Below are 22,350 nucleotides of genomic sequence, written 5' to 3'. Positions count from 1 at the left end.
CATAGTCTGCCAGATTTTGAAACAGCCAGAGCACCACAAAAGGAAGACAACCTAGAAAATGGGGGGGGGGGCTACTTAAAGAAAATAATTATCAGAAATCTGTTAGGAATTATTATGTCCTCTTCATTCCTGAAGTAAAACAAACAACCCCCCCCCCCAAAAAAAAAACATAGGGCCAAGCAGGCTCTTGCATTCTGACAGCAGCAGTTAAATGGGAGTCAATCTCATTCTGACACAGCACCTGACAGAGCACCTCATGTTATAGCGGAAGCGCAAGACTCTCAACTTGTCTGCAAGCTTTCCGAAAATGGAATTAAAAATTATTAAAATTGCTATACAGTCTGTTCCATATTTAGTGCCCAGATTATCCCACAAAGATGTTCCCTACCCATAAATTCCTAATTACAGTCTTCCTAAACCAGCAAGCACTTCAGTCCTGTCAAACTGCTCCAATAATTCAGAAATGTGAACACAGATCGCTTTCGAAAAATGAAGCAGTGCTCGACCAGCCAGCCAAAAAAAGGATCACTCAAGCCTCCAAGGGAAAAGAGTATTTATCATAATCCATGCAATTCACATACTTGAGCTCCTCATGAGATTTTTGTTTTTCCTCCTTTAGCTTTATTTGAAGTGGGAAAGTTTAAGGGGGGAAGTCCTTCAAACATAAGCCCTGCTTGCCCACATTTATGTCCAGCCTAAATCTGATTGTCCTGTAATTTTCACAATATTGCAGCTCAATATATTTCATGAGGAAAGATGTTCTTATTGATTTCAAGATGTTCTTAAGATGTTCTTAAGAATTTAAGATGTTCTTAAGATGTTCTTATGGATTTCAAGATGTTCTTATGTTCTTAAGAATTTAAGATGTTTTTAAGATGTCCTTAGGGCCTCGTGTGGTGCAGAGTGGTAGGTGGCAGTATTGCAACCGAAACTCTCCCCATGACCTGAGTTCGATCCCAGAGGAAGCTGGGTCCCAGATAGCTGGCTCAGGTTGACTCAGCCTTCCATCCTTCCGAGGTCGGTAAAATGAGTACCCAGCTTGCTAGGGGAAAGGTAGTCACAACTGGGAAAGGCAATGGCAAACCACCCCGCTATAGTCTGCAATGAAAACGCCAGCGAAAGCGGCGTCCCTCTAGGGGTCAGTAATGACTCGGTGCTTGCACAGGAGGAACCTTTCCTTTCCTAAGATGTTCTAATTGATTTCAAGATGTTCTTAAGTTCTTAAGAATTTAATATGTTCTTAAGATGTGCTTAAGACGTTCTAATTGATTTCAAGATGTTCATATGTTCTTAAGAAGTTAACATGTTCTTAAGATGTTCTTATTGATTTCAAGATGTTCTTGTGTTCTTATGTTCTTAAGAATTTAAGATGTTCTTAAGGTGTTCTTATTGATTTCAAGATATTCTTACGTTCTTAAGAATTTAAGATGTTCTTAAGATGTTCTTATTGATTTCAAGATGTTCATATGTTCTTAAGAATTTAAGATGTTCTTAAGATGTTCTTATTGATTTCAAGATGTTCTTGTGTTCTTATGTTCTTAAGAATTTAAGATGTTTTTAAGGTGCTCTTAAGGTGTTCTTATTGATTTCAAGATATTCTTATATTCTTAAGAATTTAAGATGTTCTTATGTTCCTATGTGCTTAACATATGTTCTTATGTTCATAAGAACATTCTTATGTTCTTATGTTCTATGTTAAAGATGTTCTTATTGATTTCAATAAGAAATATGTTCTTATTGATTTCCTCATTTCATGAGGAAAGATGTTCTTATTGATCCGGCCACCAAAGAACCACATTGGCCTCCACAGGGAGCCTGAATGTGAAATGACAGCAAAACCATGGCCTTAGATTCTGTGCTTAAACTAGTGTGAAGAAAGAATTCTCCTCTTTTCCCCACCATTAATTTCACTGAATTACTGTTCTGAGAGCCAGCTGTGATCAAATAATCTGGGTGCGGGGAGACACCTTACTTTCGGTCAAGAGCCAGATTCCATCAGGACCACTCACTCTGGCAAGGCCTAAGCCAACAGAGGTTGAGGGCAGAGGCAAAAGCAGGCTACCCCGACACCCTCTGTCTTCCCTCAATGAGAGCCACAATGAACAAATCATATTTTTCATGTGTACTTTTCATACAAATGCCTACTCTATTTCATTCCATTCCCCACCTCCAGGCTTTTCATTCCACCTTCAAGAGCCTGTATTTTATGCTTACTGAGCTTGGGCTGTTTGCAGGCCGGGGGTCCTCCTTTCAGGTTTGTTTGTTTTTTAATTTCCCGAGGTATTGTTTGCACTTCTGCCAAGCTTGGCATGCCCCCTCGCCCAAGTCTGCTCATTCCTCCCTCTTGTGAATGGATGGAGCCATTTTGGCTTCAAAATGATCCCAATCAAGAGAATGAATTTGCTATTAGCATTTCTTAGAACTATCTTTCATGAATTTGTCCATCAACAGGAATTTGCTATGATCGAGAAATTAAGCAGGTGACAGGCAGTGCTCCATCATGTACTAGTTGGGGAGGAGAAATGAGGAAAAGTTGTCCCCTTCATGACCTGGTTTGTGAGATCCCAACATTGGAAGCTGCCTTATGCAGAGTCAGATCATGTGTCATGCCCTCACTGGAGGAATCCACCTCAGAGGAAGAGGAAGAGCTCCAAGAAACCAAGAGCACCCCAATCAGTCACTGCCACCAGACCAGGAGGAGCCTGGGCCCTTTGGAGAGATGGCTGCAGATCGATCCCTGTCAGGGAGAAGAGACTTTGTCTCTGAGGCAGAGGCTGAGCAACCCCCTGGCCTCCAAGAGTGTCATCGCCTCAAGTGGTAGGCCAGTAGAGCTCTCATGAGAAGGAGTGCTCACCTGCAAAGAAGGACTCCTTGGGAGAAAGTGACTCCTCAAGAGTAGTCTCTGGCCAGAGAGCTCTAATGTACTGCAGCTGAGCCCTAGGTGGGGCTCAGCAGGCCCTGGTCTTAAAAGCCTTCAGTGTCTACCTGCCCAAGTCTAGGAACAACACTGTTCTTTCAGCTCCGGTGACTTCTGCCTTGTCTCCTGGATCTTACCCTGTGATTGATGCTCTGTGCTACTGACCTTTGGACTCCTGCTTGACTCTGCTTCTGGACTGTATAATGTATCTGACTGCTGTGTTTTGACCTCTCTGCCTGCTATCTTGACTGCTCTTGCCACAGCCTGACCCCATGTATCTGACTGCTTGCCTGTGCTTTGATCTTTGTCTGTTATCTTGAGCACTTCTGCCTTAGCCTGAACCCCATCGGACTGAAACCTGTGCGCTTGAACATTTGGTTCACCTTTCACTCAGTGTCTGCTGCAGCTAACACAGGACACCATGGCTCTAACTAGCCCAGTATTGTTGACACTGACTGGCTGCGGCTCTCAAGGCTTTCAGACAGTATTCTTTCCTAGCCCTACCTGCAGAAGCCAGGGATTTCTGGGGCCTTCTGCATGCAAAGCATTGAACCACAGCTTTTGCAGAGACATCTGGCTGGCCAGTGTGGGAAACAAAATGCTGTACTAGATAGACTTTTGGTAGTTCTTCAGTGCAGAATGAGTCTTACAAAGTAGAATATGACACTTCTCTGGGATTGTAGGAAGCTACCTGATGTCAGGGTCAAACTATTTGTCCATCTAGCCCAGAACTGTCTGTTCTACTGGCAGCAGGTCTCTAGATCTTAAGAAGAGGTATTTCCCATCTGCTTTAGGATTCTTCTCCCCTTTTTTTAGCTAGAGATGCTAGGGATTGAATCTGGACCCATCTGCATGCTAGTGGCTGGAATGAGGACAAAATATTGGGATATTCATTGATTTGATTTGTACCCCACCTTTCTACCAAAAAATGGCATTCAAGACAGCTCACAGAGACAATTAAAACTGGTTAAAACAATTAAACAATACATTAAAATACAATAAAAAAGTAACAAGCAGAATAAGCACAGCACCCAATCCAGCAGACCACATTTACAGGCCAAAGGCCTTCTTGAATAAAGCAGTCTTAGCCTGCCAGCAGAGGGATAGCAGATAGGGAGCAAACCTAGCCTCCCTTGGGAGTGGCCACCGAAAAGGCCCTCTCTCATATCACCACTCACATGTTAAATGTAGGGATGGCACAGGAGTCTGAAAAGGGGATGGAGTGCAATTGACTCCCCTGCCAGACCCTGCTCCCCGAGCCCTGGGGCGCTGATGGACCTGAATGCCCCAGAGCTCAGAGAGCAGCGGGGAGCACCACAGCCCTCTCACCCTGGTGTCCTCAGGAGGACGCCAGGGCACGAGCACTGGAGGCTGGCCGCACTAGGATCCATCCTGCCTTAGCTAGCTGGCAACAGCTTCCTTAACAGCCAGCTCCTCTCAAGAGGAGGCCAGTGTGACAGCACCGGGGGCTGGCTGCGCCGGGACCTGTTCTGCCTCCGCTGGCTGTCAAGGGCTTCCTTAACAGCAGGCGGGGGGAGAAAGGGCCTCGGTGGCACCCCAGTGCTCTCACCCTGTCCCCCTCAAGAGAGGAGGCCAGGGTGAGGGCACTGGGAGCTGGCTGCACTGAGGACTCAGGAGTCAAGCCCTTGTGCACAAGGGCTTGACTGCCAGAATCCTTGGCGCAGAGAAGAGGGGCGGCTCAGTGGGACGAGCAGCAAGGCTTGCTGAGCGGGTCTGGGCTGTGCAAGCTGGGGGGGGCAGCTCATCGAACTCCCCTTCACCCCAGGCAGAGATGGGCCCATTCATCCCTAGTTAAATGTTCACACCCACAATCCAACATGCATTACTGATATTTAGCAGGGCAATCCCAATCTTGTTAAAAAAAAAAAAACTGGGCATAGTGAAAGTGAAATGGAAGAGTCTTGCCATAAAAACAAGCGGGGGGGGGGGGGAATGTGTCATATGACCAGCTCTGGACCACTGTGGAAAAGGCCAATCCCTATTTGCCCATGGAACTCCACAGCAAATGTAACATGCCTGAAAACACAGAGTAAACCTTTGCCTGATAGCCTCAGCCAATTGTACCTTTTGGACAATTTTTTCTTTCTTTTTCAATTTTTTCTTTCTTTTTTCCTAAGCGTTTTGTTTTGTGTTTTTGCACTGCCACTGTAAGCGGCAACAGCATTAACTGCATTGGCAGCCTGGCTGCCATTTTGCATCTTCCACAACATCCCATACCTATCATCATACAGAGCATCATGTATGCAGCCATCAGAAAAGGAATGGTGAAGAAAATTTGGAGAAAATTCTGCAAAGTAGACTTTTATTTCTAGGGGTGGAGTAAGAAAAAAAAAATCTTGGGACTTTTCTGTGAAAAATTCCTTCTGAGAAATTTTGGTTCAGCGCTGTTTGATTTATACCATCTTTCTACCAAAAAAGAGAAAGAAATGGCACTCAAGGTGGCTCTACTTGTCATTCCTTAGAGTTCCGCACCTTCTCCAGGGTCTTCCAAATGTTAAATTTCTGAGGGGTGATTGCGGATACCTCTCGTCTCTAACACCACTCCTTCCCTGCAAGCCCTGTAGCAGGTGTGAGATGGGGGCAGTGTTGCATCCTGCTCCAGGGATGAGGTGGAGTTAGTGCTCTGCCAAAATCTGACCTCCAATTTCCTGAAAGTTTTCTTCCCCCATAAAAGAGGCTTCCATTTTTCTGCCTCATTCTTAGAGCATTTCACAATTTATTTTGAATTTATTTTGGTGGTGTTTTTGACCTTACCTAATCACTGTGAGGTGGCTGAAGGTACGGTGTGTGCATGTTTTCCTTTCTATTACACATCTATCAGTTGCTCTGCAGTCTCCTAGGCTGTCTTCAGTTCCTGATCTGAAAAAACTCTATGGGAGGAATTACTTCATGATGTTTTTCCCTGGGCAGGAAATGTGTGAAGTCAAGGAGGCTACAGGCTGCCAAAGAGATGATTCTACAATGAAAGACAGGACACACACACACTCCTCAGCCACCTCCTAAATAAGGTAAGTACAAGAACCCTGAACCAAACCCATAAGAATCTATCCAAAATTTCATCTCCTTTGAATTCCTTTTCAAAAGCTGTTTCTTTTCTATCAAATGGGATAAGATTGGTAGAAAAATATATGGGAGAAATTTTTAGCACAGCACTATCCATAGTCACATACCACACAGTCATATTCCACCCATGGAAGAAAACCCACCCTGTATTTGTCTTGGCAACAAGAGATGCAGGTCATAGATCATAGAATCATAGGGTTGGAAGGGGCCTACAAGACCATCGAGTCCAACCCCCTGCTCAATGCAGGAAGACTGATTCCCAGGCGGTCTCCCATCCAAGTACTAACCAGGGCTGACCCTGCTTAGCTTCTGGGATCAGATGAAATCGGGCGCATCCAGCCCTTTGTCTTTACAGAGTCAACATTACCCATCACAACAAAAATGGCCTACGTCAGAGGGTTAGAAATTCCCCTTCTTCAACAGCAGGCATCAAGGATTATAGGCTATTTTCAAGTATTTAGCTCAGGCAGGCATTACAGCTGGAGAGGGGAGGAAAACAATCATGCCTGCCCCAGCAGGTTAGCTTTGAAGGTCCATCAATCACACTGAAAGTTAGCAGTTAAAACAATGTTATTTTATTTCTTTTCAACATTAGTACATAAGAATATAAGAGCCAAGGGGCCATCTAGTCCAGCATTCTGTTCATGCAGTTGCCAACTAGCTGCCTGAGGGAAGCCCCAAAGTAGGACATGAGTGCAATAACACCATCCTTTCCATGTTTCCCAATAACTGGTATACACAGACATACTGCCTTCATGACTAGTGGCCATTAATAGCCTAATCTTCCATGAATTTGCCCAATCCCCTTTTAAAATCATCCAAATCGGTGGCCATCACTACATCTTATGGAAGTGAATTCCATAGTTTAACTATGTGCTCTGTGAAGAAGTACTTCCTTTTATTTGTCCTGAATCTCCCACCAATGGGCTTCACGGATGACCCAGAGTTCTCGTATGATGAGAGAGAGAGAAAAATGAATCCTTATCCACTTTCTCCACACCATGCATAATTTTGTACACTTCTATCATGTCTTCCCTTGCTCACCTCTTTTCTAAGCTAAACAGTCCCAGACCTTGTAATCTTTCCTCATCACTAGCCATGTTGGGAGTTGTAGGGCTTCTTTCATACATAGCATACATAGGATTGTGCCCGAAAACTATCTTCAACTGATACCAAAAGGACAACAATGTCAGCATCAGGCGAGCATCTCTGGGAGGGACATATCACAGTCAGGGTGCCACCACTCAAAAGGCCCTTTCCCATTATAGACTCTTTTCCAATAGGTGGCAGGTCATTCAGCAACTTAAAATATGACATCCTTAAATTGCACTCCAATTCACAACTTCAACTTTCCTCCAGCACAGTAACTCCTCACTAGTTTCTTGTGCCAGCATAACATATTTCAGGAAAAAGACTTCTGCAGGCTTCAATAAAAGAAGGTCAAGACAAGTAACCAATGCATATCCAATCCCCAACATTTGCATGCAATGACAACATCAGTCCTCAACATACTCTGCTCACGTGCATCGCATACAAGGCAGCTCCAAGACTAGTGCAGAATATTCCAAGCTTTTTAGCTCAGGGGGAAAAGGCTTCTTCCTGGTCCAGTAGTGCATTACCCTAATTGGCTTAAGAAGCCATTCTCTTGCTATATCCCTCTTTCTTTATTACTTGGGTTACACTGTCACAGTAAAGGGATCTGGACACATTTATTTATTTATCGTATGGCACATTTACATCACATTACAATAAAAACATAGAGCATAATAAATACGAAATGTAAAATATAAAATATAGACAGGAATATTACAAACGTATGTCTAGGTTACAGATATAGTTTTTTACTTCAGTTGTCACAGCCAGAAAATCAGCAAAGTCTCCACTGTAGGCTCGGTTTTGACACTCTGTCACTATATGTTGGATAGTTTGTTTTTCAGCCCCACAATCACAATTTGATGATGTTTTTGGACACATGAACGCACGCAATTAGCACCACAGTAGCGGCAGGTGAGAAATTTGCTTGTACCCCAAGTAGCCCATTTGTAATGGTGCCAGACACGTTCCCCAGACACATGAAATTATGGGAGATAGATGGGATACCTTGTTTCTGATTGGTGAGAAAATGCTCTAGCCACATGCACCCCATTTTCTATTGGATGCTGATTGTCTCATTGCTCCTTGGGCCCCACCTTTGACCAGAGCAGGAGTATAAAGGCCCAGGGAATGGGAGCTCAGGGTGGTGATGTTTTTTTGTTCCTGCTGCTGCTGCTCCACTTCCCTCTTTCTGCCGTGCCACCAGACCCACGGACTTAGGTAACTATGGACCTCTTTAGACTCTTAGACTTTGGGACTTGGAATGATTTCTGGGTTTGGGACTTAGAATGATTTCTGGGTTTGGGACTTGGGGTGTTTTCTGAGTTTGAGACTTGGAGGATATATCTGAGGAGGGGTTTTGGAATCCCATCTTCAGAGGTGATAACTGGAATTATTCCCAAGTCTTGAGTTTTCTGTTCATTCCAACTCCTTCCTCTACTCTTCCTACACCTAGAGGAACTTAGTAATGCTTCAGCATAAGTTTTGTATTCAATTAAGAAGCAGGAGGAGGCCACGGGCAGGTTAACACACAGGTTGAATTGTTTTCGTTTAGCTTTGAACTGCAAGTAGTAAACAGGAGTAAGCTGGAAAGAGGAGTCATAACAATGTTAGAAGCTCAAGCCATTATCTTATTGGCCAAGTTCATAGTACCAGCTTTGGCAATTGCAATTCTTTTGATTTATCTTCTGTTTTTGTTGCATTCTCTTTCCTTGTAATTGGGGAGAGAATTTCTAATGCTCATATAACCACCATGCTATTTTCTTTGTTTTGTATTTCTCCTGAATTTTCAGCAATAAAGCTATAAATATGGTTTCAAGTTACAATCTTGTCTGTAGTGATGTTCTGTGGTGATGTTTATGTGTTGGGATTAGCCTGGTTACCCACTGGGGTGCTTCGGACCCATTTGGTGCAGGTTCTGAGGTTAAACAGGACCAAATTTACAGCTTGGTCTTTAAAATAATAATAATAATAATAATAATAATAATAATTTACCATATTTGCACCTCCTGGTGCAAGCCATACAAAAATTGCCTAAGGAAATCCACATTACTGTGAGCTTTCCTAAGCAGCTCACTTCAGGGAAAATGCACAAAAAATCCATATATTTCCCCAAAAAAGGAAGCACAGAACTGCATTTCGGCAATATAAAGTACTTGGGAATTACAAGCATACAATTTTGAATGGATGTCGTATAGATAAATAAATAGCAAGGGAATGCACTACCAGGATGAGATGAGCTTGCCCTTAGAAATCCAACAATTTTGGCAAGACCAAGATTGACAGATCCATCCATGCCTGCACCAGAATAGCTTAATCCTGTCAACTGCGATATTCTGTCAGCTGTTAATACTGCCGAAGTACTACTAACGGCATGATCCTATGCACTTTAATTGGAAGTAAACCAAATCAAGTCTGATGGAGCTTAATCCCAAACAAGGATTACAGCTGTCCAACACCACTCCTATGCATGTTTACTCAAAAGTAAGTCCTTCTAGGGCTGGTTTGCCCAATCGAACAGCCCACCACAGTTTATTTAAGCTAAAGTGAGATGCAGTGTGTGCTAGCAACCATTTTGGCATGGGTTGTGCAAGAGTTGTTTAACACTCAGGATTGGGCAACATGACAAGGATTGGGCAACATGACAAGCTGTGGCTTGAATATTCAAAAATTGCCCAGCACGCAACGTGGCTCACCACGGTTTAAACAAGCTGCAGTGGGCAGTGATCATGTGAACCGGGTAATTGTGTTCAACAAGTCTTACCCCCAAATAAATGCACAGAGGGATTGCAGCCTTACTCTCATGTACCAGCTAGTAAAGCCTGTATCACCGCAATGATAATGTAAGCCAGATTCCAGCTGAACATCAGGAAAAACTTCCTGACTTGAGCGGATTCAGAGGAGGGCAACGAAGATGATCAGGGGACTGGAAACAAAGCCCTAGGAGGAGGGACTGAAAGAACTGGACATGTTTAGTTTTGAGAAGAGAAGACTGAGGGGAGATAGGATAGTGCTCTTCAAGTACTTGAAAGGCTGTCACAGAGAGGAAGGCCAGGATCTCTTTCCTCTCGATCATCCCAGAGTACAGGACACGGAATCATGGGCTCAAGTTACAGGAAGCGAGATTCCGGCTGAACATCAGGAAAAACTTCCTGACTGTTAGAGCAATAAGACAAAGGAACCAGTTACCTAGGGAGGCGGTGGGCTCTCCCACACTGGAGGCATTCAAGATGAAGCTGGACAGCCATCTGTCAGGGATGCTTTGACTTGGATTCCTACATTCAGCAGGGGACTGGACTCGATGGTCTTGTAGGCCCCTTCCAACACTACTATTCTATGATTATTGTCCATCTTCTGGGGATTATACGCCATTATAAACAGTAGCAAAACTATGAAATCATCACTCCAGTTTTCCACAGCAGAATTGGCTCATGCTGACCACAGCTCTTACTCAAATATGTGGCCTACTCTTTCAGTTCTGCCTTTTGTGTGCTCCATTGAAGAAGGTGCTGCCACCGAATGGTGATCCCTGCCCATTCCTCCATGAAACAATGGTGCACCCTGGTGTGGAGAGGGTTAAAAGGAGCCAGCATCTGCAGCAATGCGAAGAGGAAGGGTGTAGTTGGGAATGACTGCCTGCTGTGCAGGCCACTACAGTTTACTTCAAGAGACCAGTGGATGTGGTAGCAACATTGGTTCATTGGGCTCAGGTTCATGCACCCAGTTTTTTTTTTCTTTCCTGAAGGCAAGCAGTCCCGATCTTCCATGGACAGGCATAAGGAGTAAACTGGGCAACAACAGAGATGGCTGCTGACATTGTCATGATTGCTGCTGCACCATTTCCAGCCGCTTCAGTCACAGAAATTGCTACTGGCATTTATCTGCCATCGCCCAGTTCACACATTAGGTTTGCCTGTGCAAAATACATGATTGGGAACTGCTCAGGTGGGGCAGGGGGAAAACAATACCAAGGAGCTGGTGCAATTGCGGTATAATGATTGGCTTAAGAATGGAAGCAGGAAAGTTCCCTGTTCAAGTCTCATCTCAGCCAAGAATTCATGACACAGCCTTAGCCAAGCCAGTCTCTCTTGGACTCAGTCTCACATCTGTAATATGGGGATGATAATCGGATCTCATTTGCAACAGTGTTGTAAGTGTTGCTAATAAATATGAAGGGCACAGAGATATGGGACATGCTCACAAAGTGCTATATAAATTAATGCTGTGCCGAACCCTGCCCCCTATTTTTGGGAACTTTTTATCTCCCTGCGAAAGAGGCATTGTTTTTCCTGCCTCTTTTGCAGGGAGGGAGAGAATTTCACAGAATTTTCTCCTTGGGGAGGGGGACAGGGTTTTCACATACCTTTGTTAAGTGTAGGTATGTGATTCTTGAGCGGTCATTTTTCTATTTTTTATTTTTCTAAAAAAAACACCTCCTGCACTTCCAGGAGCCCAGGACTCTTCTCCAGCTGGGAGTTCTTCCTAAATGCTTATTGGAGAGGGCAAGGTCACATGGTCTCCTGGGGGTTCAGAAAGAACTGTTGAACTGGAGAAAAGGCCTGGGCTCCTACAAGTGCAGGGTGTGTGTTTTTTTAAAAAAAAATAGAAAGAAGACCACTCAAGAATTGCCTACATTTTAAAAGGTATGTGGAAACCCTGTCCCCCTTCACAGGAGAAAATTCTCCAAAATTCTCGCCCCTTCCAGCCTCTTCAGAGTTTTTATTTTATTTAACCCTACCCCTACCCCACGAAATACCAAAAATAGAAGAGTCAAAATTTTGGGCCCAGCACTAATATAAATGTTAGGCATTATCATCATTTCACTGTGTGAACCAGTCCAGAGTTCTGCCCTGATTTGATGAACGAGGCTCCTTACCCATTACTGGTACAAGGAATGAGATTCTGGTTCATAACCATCATCGTTACGAGCCACCTTTTAATGTTATGTATCTAAAAAGTAATAATCATAAGCAAACCAAATCACCAGGATTCATCTGTGCTTTAAGACTTTTGCAAGGGTTTTCACAATAAACCACACAACGCAGAAAAGGTCAGCAAGCCCCAGCCTTAAGCTATTGATTGTTTGTACAGAGCATCTTAAAAGCACTGATGAGAAGGCAAATGCATTAACTTCTCTAGTTATGGAATTTAATTGTAAAGGCTGCACGAATCTGTTTCTTGCTCGAAGCTAAGAGACTCAAGCTACGGGGTTAAACTTCCTAATGTATAATTCTAATACCATATGAAATCTGAAAGCATTTTCAAAGCTAGTTTCATTTCCACTAAATACACATTTATAACCTTAGTGGACACGTGCACCACATCTGTATACACATAAACAAACTCAGCCACAATCCGAAACAAAGGTAAGCACGTCAAGCTCATTGATTTAAGCACACATCATGACAGATGTGCAGAGCAACCCTATGCATGTCTACTCAAAAGTTAATGCCTTTGATTTCAATGAGGCTTACTCCCCCATTGCATAGCACTGCAGTTATAAGTGGCCTTCCAAAACAAACTTACAAGAGAGTAAGTCCTATTGAACTCAATGGGACTTACTTCTGAGTAAAGAAGCTTAGGATTGCACTGTTAAGCATGCTTAAGGCAGAAACCCATTAAAACATAAGAAGCTGCCTTATACCAAGCCAGACTATTAGTCCATCTAGCCCAGTATTGTCGGCACTGTATTATTTGACCTTTCTAGCACTCTATAGCCACAGTGTTGTGTTTGTAAAGGTGTTTGGTTTGGGAGTTTTGGTAATTTGGGGGCACAGCAAGGGACCACATTTGCCACCCCTGCACTGATGGTAATAACATCCTATTAAATCAATTTTGCTATGTATAAATATTGATTGCCAGTTTGTTGTTGTTCAGTCGTTCAGTCGTGTCCGACTCTTCGAGACCCCATGGACCGTAGCACGCCAGGCCTTCCTGTCCTGCGCTCTCTCCCGGAGCGTGCTCAAGTTTGATTGCCAGTTACTTATGCTTTATTTATTTGGATATGTATAAACCACCCTTCATCCAAGGGGAATGAACAATAAATATAACCCACAAAAATGGCCATACAACCACAACACACAAAATATTTGCTGGTCGCAAACATGGTGTTGTTGTCATCATTACTATTATTATGATTTACATTTATATCCTGCCTTTTTTCTGTTGCGAGGAACCCAAGGTAGCTTGTACAGTCTTCTTCCTCTCCATTTTATCCTCACAACAACAACCCTGTGAGGTAGGTTGGGCTGAGAGTCAGTGACTGGCCCAAAGTCACCCAGTGAGCTTCATGGCCAAGTGGGGTTTAGAAACTGGATCTCCTGAGTCCCAGTCCAGCACCCTAACCACTACACCACACTAGCTCTTCCCAACACAGGACAAACAGAAATGGCCTTATGCAATTGTGATTTAATTCATGGTCATGGCTTTTGAATGGGTGAAGTCTCCTATGGAAAACAAACTGTTGTGAAAACAGGAGGCCAAAATGGTTACTTAGGTCACAGTCCTCAATGGCCCTCTGGTTGCAATGCGATTTGCTCCTGCTGAACTGTGCATGTGGTTGGGGAGCAGCTGTATTCAGAAGTGAGTGTCCAGGTAAAAGCATCAGGCAGCAGGTGATGGGAAGGGCTCTTTACCTGAGGCCCTGGAGAGCTGCTGCCAATGAGAGTACTGGGCTGGGTGGATAAATAGTCTCAGGTGGAATAAGATAGCCTCCTGGGGTAGTATCCAACTATGTCACTGCACCACTGAAACTTTCTATTGTGCAAGCAATTGCCCATTACACTGTCAGGGTGGACACTGAGCCCATAGAATCCCAGAGTAGTTCTGATTCGAAGGAAGAGCAGTTGCTCCTGGGAGAGAAGCGTGCTCCTCTTTCCCAGGGCCCGCAGCTGACGGAGATTCCTCCCACCAGCATTCCTAGATTAGAAAGCAGTCCAGGGAGTGACCGAGCACAGATAGGAGACTTGGTGGATGCGCGGCACAGACGCAGAGAGCGGCGCCAGATGGAGGGCGCGGAAAGGAGGCGTAGTGCCCGGTTGGCGCTCAAACAACAGCTGCGCCCCGAGGATCCAAGGGAAAAGGAGAGGGACTCTCCCTAGCCCTTAAGTTCAGGAGTCTGCCAGTAATTCCCTTTCAAACGGGGACCAACTGTTCCAACTTAGGGCATAGGTACTCTGCTGCTCAGATCTAGTTGCTACCTGTAGAAGTATTAAGTTGTAAAAGAAGAATAAAGCTTTGAAAGGAATCCTTTTGTCTGTGTCTGGACTTGGCTACTGGATTAAACTGAGAGAGGCCTCCAAGGAGCCCTTGACATACACTTGCACAACCAGTTATACAATGGCTGCAAAGTAGTTACTCAATGCGTTTCACAATGCTTTGCACAACGGGTGGGTTGCACAATGGGTTGCACAGGCATAATGCACAATGGGTAGCGCAACACATTACACAAGCATAATGCAAAACCACCTGCACAACCATGCTTGCACAAACGTAACTTTAGTTGTATCCTTCTCTCATCTCTTAGTTCAGAACCTAATTTCTGCTAGCACAACGTGATTTGCACTAACAAAATGGCATAGTTGGATACTACCCCATGTTCCTGGGTGGCGCAGAGACAGTCCCACAACTTAAAACTGCCGTATCATTTAGAAGGAGAGGGCTGGAGGCCAGCCAAGAAAGCTCAATAGAGCCTTGAGGGACAGTGTATATTTGAATGCCAGTTGCTGGGGGGAAACCATGGAGAGGTCTGCTGCCCATATGCCCTGACCGTTTCGCTTCCCTAAGGCCCACAAGTGCTTTGAAGCCCTAAATAATATGGAACCTGGGTAGTTGAAGGACCACATGTTCTTGGCCACCCACTGATGTCTTCAGGAGAGGCCCTGCTCCATGTCCCACCACCACCAGAACCATGGTGGGCAGGAACACAGGGCCTTGTTAGTTGCAGCCCCTGAACTATGGAACTCCGGCTCCAGGAAGAACTTCTTGCCTCTCCCTTATTAAGTTTCTGACCATTTTATTTCAATATGCCTTCAATACTGGCTCATTGTTACTTCCCTGATTTGTATGGCTTTGATAAGGATGCTTAATTTCATTGCAGATCCTGTCAAAATGTTGTCTAAACACAGTTGGCTTGGGGGGGGGGGTTGTATTTTTTTAATTGAATTTGGGTGCATTTTTATTGTTTTGTTGCATGCCACTTTGAGGGCTTTATACAATTTTACATCAATAGAACCAATGAATAATATACATCTGTTTAGCCACTGTGAGAAGCAGATGCCAGATTAAATGGACCTTTGGTCTGATCCAGCAGGGCTCTTATGTCCCGTAGTGATAAAGTGGCTAAAGTCTTGGGTTTGCATATGGAAATCCAAGCTCAAATCCATCGCCAAAGCTCAAGAGGTGAATCTGGGAAAGTCTCAGTCCCTCAAGGCCAGTTGACACAGGCAGGTACACTGCTTGATGTCTCATCCTTTCATTACTCAGCACTTGGTACACTCACAACAGAACATGCAAACCGACTCCAAAGTGTTGTATCTGAGTTGCCATTAAAGGACATGACCATTTCATTTATAGTGATTAATCTGCACTGGGGTATCCCAACATGAACCTCATCGCTGTAGTCACCAAGTGATGAATATGCAACTGTGAGTCAGACCTCTGCCTAACCTACATTGTAGGATTGTCATGAAAATGAAACAAGATAGCCCCATGCAGAGCACACCAGGAAATCCTTGGGAAGAAAGCTGGGGATATACTTTGATCCACACATTTTGCTGGGTTTATTTTGCTCAAAAGCAGAGAGAGGGAGAAAGGGAGAGATCCCGTTGCTGTGGACCAGTGCCAGAAGCTGGTTGCAACCCCTGTACCAAAGCAGCAAAAGCATTCAGCGCCTCTGTCTCTGTAAAGTGCGGTAGCCCTTATGCCAGGGGCGAAAAACTGGAGGCCTTCCAGATGTTGTTGGACTCCAACTCCCATCAACCCCAGAGAGTATGTCCAATGGTCAGAGATTATGGGAGCTGGAGTCCAACAATATCTGGAGGTATTTGAGGTTCCCCACCCCTGCTTTATGCAATATAGACAAATCACAGAAAAGTTGTCTCCTTTTTCCCTCCTCTGGTATGCTATCCTAAGTCCTGTGAAGTGAACCTACAACTCCGAAGGCCAGTGACTGAGCTGCAGGAAACAAATGGCATGGAGCTTTCTATCTCTGCCCTGCTTGCCTCACACAAGATGCCATAACAGCTATCACAACACGACTCCAGCTATTCACACAACAGCTGCAGGATCCGGCAGGAAGTCAGATTGTGGTGTTCGTGCATTTAGAGTCAAGGTGCATATTGTCTTATATCTCAAACAATTTAGCTTAACCACTATTTAACCACATCTAGGCTTCAGATCCAGCAGAGTTCCCTTAATGTTTAGCAACAAGCTTAACTACTAACTCAGAGGCTAGACACAAACTAAACTGCAACCCTAAATATGAAGTTGAAAAGAACATATGCACAGAGTTCTCACTAGCAGCCTCATCCTATGCAGAATTAGGTGGATCAGCTTAAGCTCATCAGAAAAAAAAAGTATCAATGGATTTATGTCTTAACTCACATAGGAATGGGCTATGGAAAAAGCTAGTTATCTACAAATGCATAAATACAGATCAATCCGAAAGATATGGGCCACAGGGCCAAAGTGGAGGTGATGTTGAGAAATATATAATCAGTCTCTTGATGACTATTTAAAAAACGGTAAATGCAAGTATGGAGTCTGCAAATCAGATCAGAGCAGCTGAGGGAGGGGGTGCTTAACTTTTCCCCCCTGGGCCACTTCCCAGCTCCTTTTCCAATTGCATAGGAAAAGGTACCATGTCCATGAGTCTTTCACTCATGGGTGGGAAAGCAGCTGTGGGAGGGTGAAATTTTGTGTGTGGGGGGGAACAGTCTCCTGAAATCTCACTCTCATGAAACTACAATGTCCTCCCACCACTTCCACCCAGATTAAGGGAGCAATCCTATCAGGACAAGAGGCTGCCTCCAAATTCAGAGGCAACTGCCTATCCAATGCAAGGCAGGCAGAGCACAGAGGGGATCTTCTCCTCTGCGCACAGGCCACCCTGCATTCATGGCTAGATGGCCAATTTTGGCTGTCTAGCCATGGGACTTCGGATAGGGGTAGGGGGGGAAGAGGCCGGACAACACATATGAAGCACAGTATCGGCACTTCCGCATTCCCCACCCCAGGAATGCCCCCTTTTGCCCTGCTCCACATTGCTCTTCCAAGCGCAGAGCCCAGGGATGATCCACACTGCCTATGAAGTGGTGGGGGAGGGGGTGAGGAGGCAGTCTTCCAGGATCCAACCTCGGAGCATGGGCTCCGAGGTCGGTTCCTGAAAACCAAACAATCCTATGGCCGTCCATCCACTGTCTAGCGGCCCATAGGATTGCACCCTAAAACAAATTCATAAAACAGATACAAACCGTTGAAACTATCACCAAGCTCTGTTCTCATTTCAAAGCAAAGCTGAACACTTCGTCTTGACATTTGGTTTAATTCTAGCTTAGTCAAAGTAACATAACAAAAAAGCAATTTAATCTAAACAAATGGCAACCGTTTTTACTTTGAAAGCCCCTTGGCCTTCAGTCCAAGTGATATTGCCAGTTAATAGTGGTGATTATGCGCTGCAATTTTTAAAAACTGCATAGCTGTTGTAGACATATTTTTTAAAAAAATAATGATGAACAAAGATGTATTCAATCATGTGAAGTTTTCTGTAGCCAACACAACATCCAGGACTGTGAATAACTTAAAAGTGTGTCAGATGTAATTGGTTCGATGTTTGGTTGTTATGGAAGCAATAGTTATGTGCACCATAAACTTTATTGACATTTTTATTTCAATTATCTTCAGCATTAACGTGGAAAACTGCAAATGGTGTTCACGTATTGCAGTCCCATTTTTACATTGTGCTTTACATTGATATGGACAGAAACACTGTCCATTCTGCTTGTGCTCTGTGTTACACCCACAGCAGCCAGAGCATTTTTTCCGTGTCCAGGTTATCTTCCCCCTTTATATCTGTCAAAAATAACTCCGCAGATCAGAGCAAGACAAGAACAAGTGAAGGCAAAGCAAACTCTTGATCAATTAGTCTCTGATAACTAATATGCCACAGAACACCTGTTCCAGGCCAATATTTCTTCTAAAGGACGCCTCAAGGCATCAATGAATAGCTCCATGCTATCTTCAAAGGAAGGGGACGTGACATTCCTAAGTTACTGAATTCAGGCTGGTTTGGCATCCACAGAGAGTCAAAGGAAATCAAGCTACTTTAATTTATAGCCATACCTTTTGGATCCCCCAACGTAGGTGAAGGTAAATGTGGAATCTGCGTATCTGAAATCTAAAACAGAAAAGAATGGTATTGCTATTGATGAACGTTTGTTGTCTTACATCCGTCATGCCTGTTCTATTAACCTGCCCCTGCCACTCCACAGTCTGCCATGGATATGGGAAAAGGGATTAATTTAAACATAATAACAATAATACAGCAGGAACATCCCACAGTCCACCCCTCCCTGCAACAAGTGCCTCGGTGCTATGGCAACGGACGGAATTTCCATTGTCAGTGAAGGCAACAGGCAGCGACAAGCCAGGCTGCTGAAGGCAAATCAAACACTGCAAGTAATGATCACAGGAAAGCAACAAGCAAAATATCGAGGCTTTGAACTGAGGAGGGAAGTGGCTGGTGGGGAGGGGGATACAGGTCACAAAAAGCAGATCGGACAATATCGTGAAGTGCCCATCCTTGGAAGGATCTCTTTTTTACCCACCCCCCTCCAAGCCTGCTCCCGATGGACACCAAATATAATGGGCAGATCCAAGCACATGATTTGGGCAACGATGAAAAAAACAAAAAAGGAAGGGGGATTTGTGGATCAGATGGAAGACTGATGGGGACTGGGGGTGGAATTTACCATATATATCAAAATGCAACGTAAATGAGAAAAGCATGAGGTGCAACTCTCACATCATTTAGGTGCTAAACACAGCATATATGGGGTGTGTGTGTGTGTGTGTGTCATGGGGGGGGGCTTACTTAAAAGCTGTTTGTTTTTAAAGAAGAAGCAAGGAACACCACTGTTTTGCCGAATATAAGACAATAAATCCCCCAAACGAGAACAGCCATCCTCCGATCAACATGTCATCTTTGGGGGCAAACCCCAAAAACGTCTCAAAGCAATTGGCTGATTTTGGGTGGGGTGGGGGGATTGTTACAAAGGAAGGATGAGGGGAGACCTGGACCTGGAGCAAGGGCTGGCAAACTCACCTGCAAACAGGCAGTCTTTTTCCGCCTTGCACTTTTGGATCACAACGTCAATATCCTTCTGAATCCTCTCTTGCCTTGAACACATCCCCATGAACTAAATCCCTGGGGGAGGAAAGGGGGGAAAAAGGCAGCCTTCGGATTTCCACCCCCCTCCCTCCCTCGATCGCTGCCTTCCTTCCTTCTCTGCCAGTGTTAAGAGGCAGTTAAAAGATGGAAACCTCCGAAGAAGGCTGGGTGGTTAGCAAAAAAAGAGAGAGAGAGAGCGAGAAAAGCTCTCCCTTCTTGTTATCCCCGAGGAATCCGGGGAAGGTCGGTGTTGCGTGCCCAGATGCGCTCGCCCAGATGTTGCCGTACAGTTCCCTTCGGGCTTGACAATAGATCCGAGAAGTCGAGGGCGGGTTGGGGATGCTTGACGGCGCGGGCGGGCGGGCTGGCGAAGGGGAGCCCCCAGGAGATTCGAGGCAGAGCCCACCGACTCGGCACCGTCGGCTTCACACGTCCCCGCTTCCCTCTCCGCCACGGCTGGGCTGGAGAGCGCTGGCAAGAGGCGGAGAAGAAGGGAGCGGCGGCGGCGGCGGCGGCGGAGAACAGCCCTGAAGAAGCCCCGGCGGCGGCGGCGGCGGCTCCAGGCAGCGAGCGAGGCTCTCCCACACACGCACGCACACAACATCCACACACGCGCACGCAGTGGCGGCTCCCCGAGAGGCCGACACTTCTGCAGCGACGCCAAGCCGCAAACCCCGCCCCTCGCCGCCGCCGCCGCCGCTCCCAGTCCAGACGCTCCGCCCGCCGCCGCCGCCGCCGCACGTACTGTTGCTTTCCCTCCCCGGGACGGAGCCGGAGGAAACCGAGCGGGACGAGAGCTCCAGCCCAGCAGCCCCGGCCGGCGCGCTCCCTCCGGGCGGCTCCTTGCCCCGGGAACCTTGCCGAGGTGGCGGGCTCCGGGCAGGGCCAGCGCCGGGGGGCCGCCAATGGCTGCGCTGGCGGAGGGGCCGCGGGGCGGGGGGCGCTCACAAACGTGTGCGCTAGGCGCTGCCTTCTGCCCTGTTGTTTCCCCGCTTTTCCCCGGGGTTAGGCCTGTTCTGGGCAGGACGCGAGCCACGGGGAAAGCCTCCGCCCGCCCCCCCACTCCGCCTCCCCCGCTCTGACGTGGTCGGTTGTCCACGTTTGTAACGCGCCCTTCTCAGGGGCACTGCCCCCCCCCGCGCGTGTCTGTTTGGAGCGCGCCGGGCATCGGAAGGCGGGGGGGGGCAGAGTCCCTGATGGTGGCCACTTGTGAATTGCCCCCTCCCCCCCCCCCGGACATGCATCACCGAACAAGAGGGCACCGATTTGCCTGCGATTTTCATGGGGTCATTTATATCCGTAGATGCCCGTTTGGAAATATTCATTATAATTTAAAGGGAAATACAGGACATCTCCCCCTTCATGGATCACTGCCTTGTTGTGGCGAAGGGGCTTGCGTAACTCAGTGAAGCCATAAGCACAGAAGAACTATACAGGAAAGATCTGAATGTCCCTGATAGCCATGAGAGTGCGGTCACTGAACTTGAGCCGGACATCCTCGAGAGTGAAGTCAAGTGGGCCTTAGGAAGCATTAGTAACAACAAGCTAGCGGAGATGACAGTATTCCATCTGAGCTATTTAAAATCCTAAAAGATGATGCTGTGAAAGTGCTGCACTCAATATGCCAACAAATCTGGAACACTCAACAGTGGCCACAAGACTGGAAAAGGTCAGTTTACATTCCAATTCCAAAGAAGGGCAACGCCAAACAGTGTTCAAACTACCACACAATTGTGCTCATTTCACATGCCAGCAAGGTGATGCTCAAAATCCTACAAGCTAGGCTTCAGCAGTATGCGAACCGAGAACTACCGGAAGTACAAGCGGGGCTTCGAAGAGGCAGAGGAACTAGAGATCAAATCGCCAACATTCGCTGCATCATGGAGAAAGCAAGAGAATTCCAGAAAAACGTCTATTTCTGCTTCATTGACTACGCTAAAGCCTTTGATTGTGTGGATCACAACAAACTGTGGCAAATTCTGAAAGTGATGGGAGTACCAGACCACCTTACCTGTCTCCTGAGAAACCTGTACGAGGGTCAAGAAGCAACAATAAGAACCAGAGATGGAACAACCGATTGGTTCAAAATTGGGAAAGGAGTACGACAAGGCTGCATATTGTCACCCTGCTTATTTAACTTATATGCAGAGTACATCATGAGAAATGCCGGGTTGGATGAATCAGAGGTCGGAATTAAGATTGCTGGGAGAATTATCAACAACCTCCGATATGCAGACAATACCACCCTAATGGCAGAAAGCGAAGAGGATCTCAAGACCCTCTTGTTGAGGGTGAAAGAGGAGAGTGCAAAAGCGGGTTTGAAACTCAACATTAAAAAAACTAAGATCATGGCATCTGGCCCCATCACTTCCTGGCATATAGAAGGGGAGGAAATGGAAGCAGTGACAGATTTTACTTTCTTGGGCTCCAAGATCACCGCAGACGGTGACTGTAGCCATGAAATTAAAAGACGCTTGCTCCTTGGGAGGAAAGCTATGGCAAACCTAGACAGCATAGTAAGAAGCAGAGACATCACCTTGCCAACAAAGGTCCATCTAATCAAAGCTATGGTTTTCCCAGTAGTAATGTATGGCTGTGAGAGCTGGACTATAAGGAAGGCTGAGCGCCGAAGAATTGATGCCTTCGAACTGTGGTGCTGGAGAAGACTCTTACGAGTCCCCTGGACTGCAAGGAGGTCCAATCAGTCCATCCTAAAGGAAATCAACCCTGACTGCTCATTGGAAGGACAGATACTGAAGCTGAAGCTCCAATATTTTGGCCACCTAATGCGAAGAGAAAACTCCCTGGAAAAGACCCTGATGCTGGGAAAGACTGAAGGCAAAAGGAGAAGGGGACGGCAGAGGATGAG

General features: G+C 45.8%; 1 protein-coding gene across 2 annotated transcripts in view; it reads right to left on the bottom strand.

Moving 5' to 3' along the window:
- Positions 1-20,162, bottom strand: part of PARP8 (poly(ADP-ribose) polymerase family member 8) — a 207,817-nt gene extending 187,655 nt beyond the window's left edge. Inside the window, exons 1-2 of one of the 2 annotated variants that reach the window (XM_084833190.1) lie at positions 19,416-20,162; positions 18,434-18,488 (exon numbers count right to left, since the gene is read on the bottom strand). In XM_084833190.1, the coding sequence (XP_084689316.1) occupies positions 18,434-18,488; positions 19,416-19,506 (146 nt within the window). In that variant the 5' untranslated portion in view covers positions 19,507-20,162. The remainder of the gene's footprint in view (positions 1-18,433; positions 18,489-19,415) is intronic. The other variant, XM_084833191.1, reaches the window with a different exon arrangement.
- Positions 20,163-22,350: the final 2,188 nt, after the last annotated feature.

Source organism: Heloderma suspectum, chromosome 2 (genome assembly GCF_057233095.1).
Source record: "Heloderma suspectum isolate Gila_16-S chromosome 2, 16-S_ref, whole genome shotgun sequence".
Taxonomy (NCBI): Eukaryota; Metazoa; Chordata; class Lepidosauria; order Squamata; family Helodermatidae; genus Heloderma; species Heloderma suspectum.
Note: the sequence above shows the minus strand (reverse complement) of the source record. Positions and strands in the feature narration are given on the sequence as shown.